The 11,686-nt window shown below is 37.4% G+C and overlaps 2 protein-coding genes across 4 annotated transcripts; one reads left to right on the top strand and one right to left on the bottom strand.

Moving 5' to 3' along the window:
- Positions 1-1,960: 1,960 nt before the first annotated feature.
- On the bottom strand, positions 1,961-5,238 carry LOC126784590 (RNA-directed DNA methylation 4). 2 transcript variants are annotated; one of them, XM_050510061.1, is made up of 10 exons: positions 5,095-5,222; positions 4,927-5,007; positions 4,585-4,679; positions 4,416-4,490; positions 4,277-4,318; positions 3,462-3,610; positions 3,263-3,375; positions 2,981-3,068; positions 2,834-2,904; positions 1,961-2,740 (listed from the first exon to the last, which is right to left on the bottom strand). In XM_050510061.1, exons 1-10 carry the CDS (start codon positions 5,192-5,194, stop codon positions 2,523-2,525), a joined length of 1,032 nt encoding a protein of 343 aa, XP_050366018.1. In that variant the 5' UTR covers positions 5,195-5,222; the 3' UTR covers positions 1,961-2,522. The 2 variants fall into 2 exon arrangements, with proteins under 2 accessions (XP_050366018.1, XP_050366017.1); XM_050510060.1 differs by having other exon boundaries at positions 1,976-2,740; positions 4,585-4,682; positions 5,095-5,238.
- Positions 5,239-5,466: 228 nt separating this feature from the next.
- LOC126784592 (uncharacterized) lies at positions 5,467-10,976 on the top strand. 2 transcript variants are annotated; one of them, XM_050510063.1, is made up of 10 exons: positions 5,467-5,598; positions 5,785-5,838; positions 6,259-6,336; positions 6,631-6,655; positions 6,759-6,791; positions 6,878-6,999; positions 7,124-7,254; positions 9,319-9,542; positions 10,162-10,409; positions 10,494-10,976. In XM_050510063.1, exons 2-10 carry the CDS (start codon positions 5,836-5,838, stop codon positions 10,593-10,595), a joined length of 966 nt encoding a protein of 321 aa, XP_050366020.1. In that variant the 5' UTR covers positions 5,467-5,598; positions 5,785-5,835; the 3' UTR covers positions 10,596-10,976. The 2 variants fall into 2 exon arrangements, with proteins under 2 accessions (XP_050366020.1, XP_050366019.1); XM_050510062.1 differs by having other exon boundaries at positions 10,156-10,409; positions 10,494-10,967.
- The last annotated feature ends 710 nt before the right edge of the window (positions 10,977-11,686 follow it).

The raw sequence follows: 11,686 nt of genomic DNA, 5'->3' as shown, positions 1-11,686 counted from the left end.
AAGAACTCAGTTATATATTCTCTTAATGTAGATATGGTACTTTGTCTGTCAACATAAAGCCCTGCCAATTGAGTCCTTTTACCACACAAGTGGGTCTTTTTCTGTTTTAATCGTGATTCTTGACCAGTGTTGTAATCTAGTTTTAGTGATAGCTCTGTAGTTGTCACATACATTATATAGATTATAGACCACTATTGCACTGTTCTAATAGTTAAAGTCTCGTTCTTGGTCAAGAAAAAACTTCAATACCACTGAATGTATGGGTGGGCATAAAAAATAGAAATCCCAATCCCAATTTCGGGACGCGACATGACGGAGGTCTAAAAATTTTCGTCCCTTCCCAATCCCGTCCCATTTCATAATAGTGGGATGGGACGTGAGACGAATAATTTCTATCCCGATTCGTCCCGTCTCGTCCCACCTTTAATGAAAACTTAAAAATTCTTATATATTTGTATCAAAATGAAACTAATTTATGTTCTTAATAACTCCAAAATTATATCAACTCAAATAATAATGGTAAATTATAATATTTTGAACATAATATGTATTTTTTTAGTTAAAATTTCATTATTGAATGTTACTTTGTTAATGAAAAAGTAAAAATATATGTTTTTATTTAACTTCATAGTAAGGTGAGATTTGTCCCGATCCCGTCCCGTCCCAACCGGGATTAATCCCGAGTGGGATGCATTCTTAAAAACCCTCGTCCTGTCCCGATTCAAAAGAGTGGGACGAGACGTGGGATGAGCCCCGTCCCGTCCTATCTCGTCCCGTGCCCACCCCTAACTGAATGAATTTTACTCAGGTCACCGAGTAAGGTCACCAACACGGTAACTATAACATGAAGATAGAAGTTAAAATCTTAGTTCCATTTGATGATTAGTTTGCTGTGCTTGTTGCTAAACTTCTTTTACATCACCCCATATACTGTATTGTATATTGCATGACACACATTCTAGCTTGGTGGATTTCTCTCATGTATTGCTTTCACTTGTACGTGACCTGTTTTGGCTATTATAATTTCTGAGATCATTTGTTATTCTTTTGGAAAAGCCTCCTCCTGACTCCTGAGCTTGTTATCTCCATACTTGCTATGATTGTATTCGTTATTAATTTTTTTTTCCATTAGAAAAGCCAGCTTTGTCTCACATATTAATCCACTCAATTGTAGGCCCGTAAAAATGCTGCATTATCACAAGGAGAGTGAGAAGAACAATGCACGCTGTGGCCAACATCTTCTCAAACACCAACTTAGTAAGCTCGCATTCTCGTGTAGTAATGTCCTGCATTTTGTTGCAGATGGTGAGTTCACTCATTAGTGGCAAGTGGTCTTTAGTATTTTGCTTTATAGAATTAGGCTACTGAGAAGGTGAAAGATATCTCAGTAGCTCAATAAGAATCAAAAGTCATCATTGAATGAAGTAGTTTCCAATCAGGTTCATGTTATAGCTAGTAGGTTCAGAACTTCAGATTGGCAGGGTGTTTCATTTCTTGAAACTGGAAGCCAAGTAAATAGAGAGATAGTGACATTGTTAGTTGGTTGAATATAGCTTTCGATGGTCACAAGGTCCCCTCCGTGGGGGATTTCTCTTCATTCTTCTGTGAGGGCTGGTTCTGCAATCCTCAGATAAGCATATTCAACAAAATTAAATTTTTTACATCATGACTCACAATTGGTTTCTTTGCACAGCAATGCTGATGGCATTAGTGGATCCTGCGAAGAGTTGGTTGTTGCTCAGCTTCATGTACTCCATGAAGTATGCTTTCAGCTCGAGAATCGTTGAAATACGGCACTTGTTGTAATTTCATTTTCTCTGCCTCCCAATTTTCACACATCCTACAACTTCACTCGATTTGCATCCTAACAGAGTTTTATCCGTCAGTTCAACTGGCCATTGCGACTTCTTGTGATAAAAATTTGCTCTTGGTACACATCGAAGGATCACCCTTGCAGCAATTTTTCACAGAAGCCTGGAGTGTTGAAACATGTAAACTCTGCATTTACATGATTCGCCAGATAAATATACACCCAATAATTTGGTTATCTTGTTGCAATATCTAAACTCCAATGGTACAAGGCCTTTTGGCAATCCCCAAAGGTGAATTTGCCAAACCGATAAATTAAACATGAGCAAGCTAGAGAAATTTCTCCGGAAGAACAAAACAACTCGTATTCTGTAAAACATGAGCATTAAGGTGACAGAAACATTACCGCAGATTAATCTTGGAAAGAAGAGAAGCCCGCACAAATATCCAATTCTCTAACTTGGACAATCACTGAAAAGAGACCTTCCTACAATAACTGGAAAGGTTTCCCATGCCCTAACCTACTAGTCTACTACCACTCGATCTATCAGAGGTGCTAAAAGCATAACAGGTTGAAGGAATTCGTCTTCACATCATCACAGACTGAACCATTAATCCATACTAACATCTAAGAATTGATGTACATTTGCAAAAGCAAATATCCAGAGTAGAATGATCTAATTTATCATGTACACAAAAGCTTAAATCCACATTCAGTCTTCACCATCACCATCACCATCATCATCTTCATCACCATAATCCATAGAAATATCATCTCCTGAAATGTCATATCCCTCTAAATCCCTGGATTCAAAGGATCTGTCACTGTCTCTCTCATCTTGTGATTCATTATCAGATGCTTCACCATCTGATTCCTCTTCTTCATCTTCAGATTCCTCATCGGGGTAATCATAATTTGGATTGTTTTCAGCTGAGAAGCACAAAAAAAAAAAAAACGGTTAACATTTTGCTACAAAGAATTTATAAAAGGGAAATGAATGAAAATTAGATCATTTCTCATCACCATTTGAATCCTCGGAATCATATTCTGTTTCATCAGGCCCATCATAGAAATCCTCATCATCAACTTGCACCCTGAGCCAAAATTATTAATCAGTATCAGCGGAAAGTAAGGTGGAAACTGAACAAGTTTAATACACAAGATACTTACAAAGGAAATGGGTGGGAAGAATCTTCATCTGCTGTATCCATTTCATCGTTCACAGCATAAACATCATATACATACTCATCTTCAGACTCTACAGAAGCATAAGAAGAACCCATCAAACAGAAAACAATGCAGTCTTAGTATAAAAGAAAAGTAACAGAAAAAAAACTGATAAACATGCAATCTCTACAAATCCAAGTCTAGATCCCATTTCATTTACTGATGGCTCTAATTAGTTAAACCATGAAATACAATGACCTCTTTCATCTATTTAAGTCTACCAACCTTGTTTTTGAGCATGTAAATCTGATTCAACCTCTACAGCCGCACTTGGGATGAATTCTCTCAGTAGAGGCAAGTAATTCTGCAAAATTCTCTGATCCTCCAAAGATAACTCTCTGCAATATACCATTTTAGAATATTATTTTCCAAAATACTGTACGAAATACAATTGGGCAAGAGAAATCATGATTGCAAAACTAACTCCTGTTGTTTCAGTTCATTAGATCTTTCCTCAGCATCAACACGAATAACATCATAGAAATGGCATCTTTCTTGTATTTTATCGGATTCTTCTTTCTTTCCCTTTCGGCTTCTCCATACCTGTTCAAAACGGGCATTTTTTGCTACAACCTAGTAGAGAGGACCCACAATGAGACAGTGTCCACGAGTAAAGTACAGAATAGACCAGGTACATATTAATAGCCATGATCATCAACCAGATAAAGTATAGCCACACAAATTTATACAACATGAAAACATACGCTTCCACTATCAGAATCTTCTTCATTGCAAATTATGTTTGTCACAACGATCGGATCATGTGATATACTGATAGATACAAAACTGGCACTGACAGATTATAATCTATTAGAGGACTTATTATAATAGATGGCTGCTTGAGGAGTTTAGATCTTTTGAATGTAACAGACTAATAGGTTTATGTATTTACATATACAATTCCAATAGCAATCCATGATTATGAAATGGGATCAATCAATAAATAAAAAATTGACAAAGAAACTAGCGTGGAATTTACAAATTAGTGTTTCATGATGATCTGAAATGAAATGACACTGATGAAGACTGAGAGAAGAGCAATTTAACGAGCAACAAAAAAAATGTGGCATTGATATGTGACTGAATAAATAAAATAAGAGTACCAGAATTTCAAAGCATTGTTTTCACTTCTAAGGATGAAAGAACAAAGGACACAATTGAATGCACCTGATCAAGAGATAGCACATCCTGGACTTTGTAAATCAATCAACATAACATAAATTTACTGTGGTAACGTACCTCTTGTGTCTGTCGAGCTTTAGACAAAATCTGCTCTTGTTTCTGAGAATAGTGTAACTATAAGTTGACGTCATATTAGGAAATTTAGTGGAAACTGAAGTTTTGTCAGCCACAACCAATTAAGATCAAGAGAACTCACATTGTCCTTTTTTAAAGAGTGTCTCCGTTCCTCGCTCTTTGTTTTACTTTTAATGACATCATCCGTAGTAGGATCCTAATGCACATTTTCACCAACTTCTTAGTATACACATGCTTAACTAGAACAGCTTCCAAAACAAAAGAACTAATAGATGGATTGCTCTACCCACCACAAACGACTTGACAATTTCAATGGTAGTATCAAAGCTGCTAACAGTCTCTACACGCCGCACAAATACCTTCTTGGTCTTCAATTCTTCTTCTGCTGCTGTAAAAATACAAGAATCAGCACTAAATGTCACAAGTAACCCAATACAAAAGAACATAACCATAAGTAGTAAGAGTTACTAGAAAAAACTTTACTACTGCTCTAATATACGGAGCGAATAACACTAATACAAGTTTGACATACTTTCAAGCGAAATGCAATATCAGATTACACTACCAATGCCGAATACATTATCACTAAAGTGAACCATAGGAATTACATAAACATAAGAGCAAATTAGTACCTTTCCCAGGTGAATCAGAGAGCGAGAGATTGGCCAAATCCAAGAGTGGACGCTTGGGCGGCCGCTCGTTGATTTCAATCCCTGGATTTCAAAGCAAGATTTTCAGTCCTTGCCGATCAAAATTGGAGCAAAGAGAATATAGTGGGAAAAGAGAGCGGAAATTCTCACAGAAGGCGTCGAGTACAGACTGGTTGGCTTTGCGCTTAACCCTAACAATCACCGGCTTCATTTCCGGCAGAGTGGACGAGCTTTCTCCGGCCACCGCCATTGAATTCGAGAATTAGGGCTTCGAGTGGGAGCTGCGAAATTGACCACACTACTACTGTGGCGCGCTGGCTTTAATCCCTCTTTATATTTATATAGATCAGGGACGACGGTAAATCTTTTTACCTCGGTTAATGTTTTTTTAAAAGCCCCTCACTACCGTTGACTGTTTGAAAAAAGTAAGCCTTAATCTACGGCTCGAAATCAGACACATAGTAAAGGATGTGATTTAGACACGTGTCCACCAATAGAAGAAGTTGTTGGGCAAGTAGCAGCAGCAGCAGCAATTGACAGGAATAATCTTTTAACCCAACTTTGTTCCTCTCCTTTTCTTCAATCCCGGATCCCCCAGTAGTTTCTTCGATTCCTGAAACCACCCAGTTCTCTGAGAATCCTGACGATTTCGAGGTGAAGCTCTATCCTTTTGTGTTTTTGTTTCGTTATTTTCCAGATCTGAAAAAACGAAAAATTCGAGATTAAATGTGAGCAAAACCCTAAATTATGACACGAACTCGGACTATAATGACAACTACAAGTTTTACTGTCTAGTATTTCAGTTTGGTATATCATCTGTGTCTTGTTTCAATTTTGTAGGGAGCTTTCGGAGGTGATTTACTGGTGAGCAATATTTATCAGCAGTGAAAAATGGTATGAATTTATTCCAATCGTAAAGTAAGAGGCCTAACTTTAGTGAAGTTCAAATTTGTGACACTAGTTTTTGACTAGTTTTGAGAAATAGGTGTTCTAGCTTGCTTGCAATCTAGTTTGGAAGTTGCGATTGGAGATGTTGCTTGTTTTGTTTATTAGTGATGATGCGTGTCGAAACTATGTACAAATATGTACTAAATGCTACCGTTCTGCTGTTTGATGCTTTTAATTAATCATCTGAGCTCGGTGTTTCTATTCACTTGTCTATATACGAGCTTCAATGTGTCAAGGAAGATGATAACTGCTACTGTTCATATTGCTTGGTCTCTATGACGGCAGCATTTTTGTTCATATTAATTTATTGCATGCATAAAATTCGTTGATAATTTGGAGTGTGATAAACTTTTTCTATTGTTGCAGTATTTTGATGGATATGGATATCATGGGACCTCATTCGAGCAGACATATCGATGTTATCCTGCATCCTTTATTGAAAAGGTTGGAATGTTTTTATGTACATTGTTTTCTAGATTATATGTGTGATTTATAGCTGTGAGAATAGTGTTTATGTCAGTCGCGTTTGTGTATTTATTGTCTTCTAAAACCTTAGCCACACTCCATAATGTTCTCGTTGGGAAATGTTTTATGTTGTATATGAAAAGGGAAAAACTTTACTCCTCCCAGTTTCTTCAGTATGGCACATCCCATTTATGTAACTGCCCTTGAAATTTAGAATTTATCATTTCAATTGTTCATTTGTTCTGATGTTTCTCTGTGTAATCAAACTTGCAGCCGCAACTTGAAAGCGGTGATAAAAGTAAGTCTTTAGCTTATTGTCACTTGTTTTTTGGTCAGATAGTTCTTTCTAGTATCTGACAATATTTTTCTTTGCTTTATTGTTGTGCTCTTTTTTCCTCCAGTTATAATGCCTCCCTCAGCCCTGGACCGCCTTGGTTAGTCGATTTAGCTCCTTTGTAATGTTGTTGTTGATTAATTCTTAATTACCTATCAATTCTGATCTAGATTCAAATCCATGCAGCATCACTGCACATTGATTATCCAATGTTATTTGAGCTTCGAAATGACGCTGCTGAGCGGGTCTCTCATTGTGGGGTATTGGAGTTCATTGCAGAAGAAGGCATGATCTACATGCCATATTGGGTAAGACTTCTGAGTGTGGGAAGACTGATATTTTTTTTTGCAAGTTACCGTGAATTTTGTGGCATCCAAATATTGTATTCTGATCTCCAATTCGTGTTGGTTCTTTTTATTTCTTCTCACATAGATGATGGAGAATATGCTCTTGCAAGAGGGGGACATAGTCCGAGTGAAAAATGTAACTCTTCCAAAGGGAACATATGTTAAACTTCAACCCCATACAAAGGACTTTTTAGACATCTCAAATCCAAAAGCTATGTAAGTAAACATGTTAGTTTATGTTGTTTCTTATTTGTTATTACTTGTTGTCTTGAAAGACTAAAACATAAAGCCTTTCATGTGAAAAAGAGAGGCCTATGCAGTACATGCAGTTCTGATAATTTAACTATTTTGGTATCCTACGACAGACATTCACAGCACTAGGGAAAAATTGTGGCTATCTTTTTAAATGATAAGGTTTCCATGGGTTTTTATTTTTTTATGTCTACAAAGTAGTAGAGCATGATTTGATATGAGCTGTTACTCTGAGGACAATATACTAGCAGGTGATACATTTTGATTCTGTTGTGTGCTTACCGATTTCATGAGCTTATTTGTCATTTATGTGCGATATCAGTCTGTCTAAATAAGACCAAAGGTTCCTCCTCCTTGGTCATGTCTAGGAACTATGTTTTTATTTTTTATTGGTCTAATATTATAACTTTTAGCTATTTCTGTTTATGAGGAAGTATAAGTCAACAAATGCATCACAACCCCCCATCCCAGTCTTTTGTATTATAAAAGGAAATTTCCCATGCTTGACATGCAGAAACTAATAAAATGGAGGCATACCACTACTAAGAATAAATTTGTTGAAACGACATTCTGTGAACCTAGTCTAAGCTAAGCATTGCGAAGAGCTTTACATCAAATACCTCTCCGTCTTCTGATTTGTTTCTCAGCTGCCCTCTTTCTTTAATTCCAGAGTTGTCCAACCCCACATTCAATCATTGTACATGGAACTGTAGATACTTATTGTATGGTTCATTGGAGAAGCTCCTTTCCTTATTTCCACCCTCACTGGTGTATTATCCGAAGAGATACAGAGTGTAAATAATTTGTTTTTACATCATCTGCTTTCTTCAGCTCTTCGGAAAAGGGTCCTTAGAGATTGTAATCTTGGTTAGGCCAACTAATGATTAATCTTTTGGGGTGAAAGATTCAGTTTGTTTGGAGGAAGAAAGAATTGTTTGGTTCCGGGTATATAGGAAGGGCTTACTTTTAACAGTTTGTGTGGTGGATTTTCATGTTGGTATCTAATAGGATCATCTTTTTCTTCAGTTTTTAAAAATGAGATGGTGAGGATATGGTACTTAAAAAATGCTATCTGTTTGTCCTTTTGCCTCTTGGCTGTTAGTCTTAGGCGTAAGATTTTGAGTTCCGGTTTAGAAAATGTGGAAATACTATACAGTTGAGTCAAAAACTTTATATCTAGAGTGCGAAGAGTTATGCTATTCCAGTAACTTATATGCAACATGCATATCAACTATCACTCTTTTGGTTCCATATTTGTGTGGCAAGCAGTAGAAGTTTGACAAGATATTTTTGGTGGAAGGTTGTTGGAAGGAAGAGCAGATTACTTGGTCTGATCGAAATTGGTTTCATGAGTGAAGGAAAATGGACAAGTTGTGCCGAAGGCATGCTGAAAGTTCAAATATCTTGTGTTGTGAGATCCAAGTGAGCTGGTAAAATCGAGTTCGTGTGTGGCCTGTATTGAATTAGAGTCATATGTTCTTTGGTAGCAATAAGAGGGTATTGGTGCTAAGCAGATGTAGTGTGTTATTAATCTGACGCGTGGTGTGGATGGAGGGTATAAAATTTGAGGGGGCATGAGAGGAAAGAGGGTGATGTTTTGTGAGATGAGTTAGGGTTTTGGGGGCGCCAGTATTTTCTGAGTTTATGAAATTTTATTTTGATGCGGATATCTTATGATAGAATAGCATTCCTGCCCGGTATCTTCCATGGACCTCTCTACTTTCTCTAGGGACTTTTTTTCCCTTTTGTTGCATATTTTTTTTGTTCTCTATTGATAAGAGAACATAAGAAGAAAAAAAGGTGCCGTCCTCGTTTGTATTTCTTTTCTCTTTGCTGGCTAGGTGTTTCATTTGCTGTTGAAAATTTGTGCCACCATTTTCCTATGCTATATACCTTCTATTGTTGCAGAACTTATCTTCCACATGTACCTGCTTTTACTTTTTGGATTTATTACATTTTAATTATATACAGGTTTTGAATATCCTGCTGTCTGTGATATGTCAAATTGATTTAATTTTTTTCGTACAGCTTGGAGACAACTCTAAGGAATTTCTCCTGCTTGACCATTGGAGATAGTATTATGGTAGCATATAACAAGAAGAAGTATTATATAGATATCATTGAATCAAAGCCTTCTAATGCAATAAGTATAATAGAGACAGATTGTGAGGTGGACTTTGCCCCTCCTCTTGATTATAAGGAACCTGAAAGGCCTGTGGCACCTGTTCCTCTAAACAAGGCAACAGCTCAAGGTACAGAATTCTCTATCCTCTTGCATTCGCTGGTCCTGTTTGCCATTTTCTTTCTTCACTCGGTAGCTTAAGGTTCAATGGAATTTGTTTTCTTTAAGTGGCTTTTTCCATCCATATTTCTTTTTGTGTTCACTTTTCAGAGGTGTAGTCATATGAAGTTTGTTTTTGTAGCTGCATAATTGAAAACAAAATTTTTATTGTATAAATCTGTTGACTCATATTGTCTAGAAGCCTCTCATAGTAGTTGATTGAATGTCTCAACAGGAATTTGTTGACCTTTTCTTGGTATATTCACAAATTGCAAAGTACACCTACCAATTAGGCTTTCTTCTCTGCTAGGCTATAATCTGATGTATAAAGTCTTAAAGTACCTGGAACTCGAGCTTTATTACCGTTGGCAACTGGTACAGTTCAATTACTGACAAGAAAAAAAAACAGCGCAATTAAAGACCATAGATATTAGTGTAATGCTCAGAAAATATCTAGTGGTATATAACTATATATAACTACCATTCTCTCAAATAACACCACTAATAGTCATGTTATTTTAACAGTGATCCCATTTACCAAAAAAAAAAAACTTAGAAGTGATCCTGTTTCCATTTTTTTGCAGGTGAAGAGGACCCTGCTGAGACTGAACCAAAGTTCAACCCTTTTACTGGATCTGGAAGGCGCTTGGATGGAAAGCCTTTGAAGTATGAGCCAGCACCAGTTTCCTCATCAGGGTCCAAAGACAAGAAACCTGTGGTTGCTAACGGTCCCGCACCACCTTCTGCAGGATCTAGTTCACAAACCGGTAGTCGTCAGACTCAGGGAAAGCTTGTTTTTGGGGCAAATGCCAACCGTATTCCAATGGAGACACCAAAGGTATTCTCTATTGTTTCATTGGTTCCTATGTTTTCGGCATACATTACCAATTATTAATTTTACTTATCTTTTCCTCCTGTTCAGAGGGAAGCTACAAAAGAAGCTAAACAAGAGCAGCAGCCTGAAAAGAAAGAAGATCCCAAGTTCCAGCCATTTACTGGGAAAAAGTACTCGCTAAGGGGTTGATCTGGTTCTGAATCCACTGCCTATTTTTTAACTTATGTCGCTCCTGCCATCTGACCTCTGGTGCAGAATGGATGAATAGTAGAATATTCTGAACTGATCTCAAATGTTGTAATATCGAATGAAACATTACACGTGCTGAAACTGAGGATAGAAATACAACTTCTGTATACCTCCGGCCACCCTGGATCTTTTGCTTTAAGTTGAACGTAACCCAGCTGTTGGTGTACCCAAATACTGAGTTTATCATAACTTCCCCTAATCCCCCATTTGAAGTCAGTTCGGTTGGTTGAACTAATAGCCAATATGAACAGGAATGAGATGTAATTATATATTGTCCTTCCGAGTGGGGTGAATGGTGATTTCTTATTAACGTTATTGTCATTCTATCTTTTGAGTCATTTTTATGGTATATCACCTGGAACCCACATCATTTGGTTGTTGAATTGAAGTAAACTTTCATCATATGATGTCGCAATTAGCTTACAGACGAGTTGGGATGACTCATTTCTTTGTCGCTTCAAGAACCCTATGGTAAATAATAAGCAGCTATATAGCTGGGTGGGACAAATTTATACATCTTTGTAGTGTGTACTATCTGTTGCCTATGAAGATCTAAACAATACTGTAAGTAATAGCTAGACAAAATTTTAAGTCGTGGGATACTACTGCACGAGAGAACTTTCTCGACCTTGTAACCAAGCTAGCTGTGTCATGACCATGGCCTCTTTGGCCCTTCCTTTCTATCCCTGTCATCTTCCTTCTATGCTCTTTTCCTGCTCCACTTCCTTCTCTTCCTACCTCCCTCTGAGTTCATGATATGGTTGCTCGCTTCAGACTCCACCCTTATATCGCCCACGAGAAGTAAGTCTCCATGCATGTATAACAGCTCGAAGACTGAATGACTTCAAGAACCCTAGTGGGGAAGTTCCTTGGTTTCGGGTGCACTATCTTTGATGCTTTGACGGCAAAGCGGACATCTGGTAGACACAGCCAAGCTCTCGTGTAGGCATTTGTGGTGAAACATGTGTCTACATTTATCTAACAAGGCACACTTAGCTTTCGTCTCGTACTCCATCAAGCATATAGCACAC

This window comes from Argentina anserina, chromosome 2 (genome assembly GCF_933775445.1).
Source record: "Argentina anserina chromosome 2, drPotAnse1.1, whole genome shotgun sequence".
Lineage (NCBI taxonomy): Eukaryota > Viridiplantae > Streptophyta > Magnoliopsida > Rosales > Rosaceae > Argentina > Argentina anserina.
This window is presented reverse-complemented; position numbering and strand designations above follow the sequence as displayed.

Coding starts and splice junctions, on each gene's coding strand:
- LOC126784590 (XM_050510060.1), bottom strand. CDS start 5,194: ATGGCGGTGGCCGGAGAAAGCTCGTCCACTCTGCCGGAAATGAAGCCG. Junction 4,319..4,415: donor ACTCTTTAAAAAAGGACAAT/GTGAGTTCTCTT, acceptor CACTATTCTCAG/AAACAAGAGCAGATTTTGTC. Junction 2,741..2,833: donor TGATTCCGAGGATTCAAATG/GTGATGAGAAAT, acceptor TGTGCTTCTCAG/CTGAAAACAATCCAAATTAT.
- LOC126784592 (XM_050510062.1), top strand. Junction 6,337..6,630: donor CTGCATCCTTTATTGAAAAG/GTTGGAATGTTT, acceptor TCAAACTTGCAG/CCGCAACTTGAAAGCGGTGA. Junction 6,792..6,877: donor CTCAGCCCTGGACCGCCTTG/GTTAGTCGATTT, acceptor AAATCCATGCAG/CATCACTGCACATTGATTAT.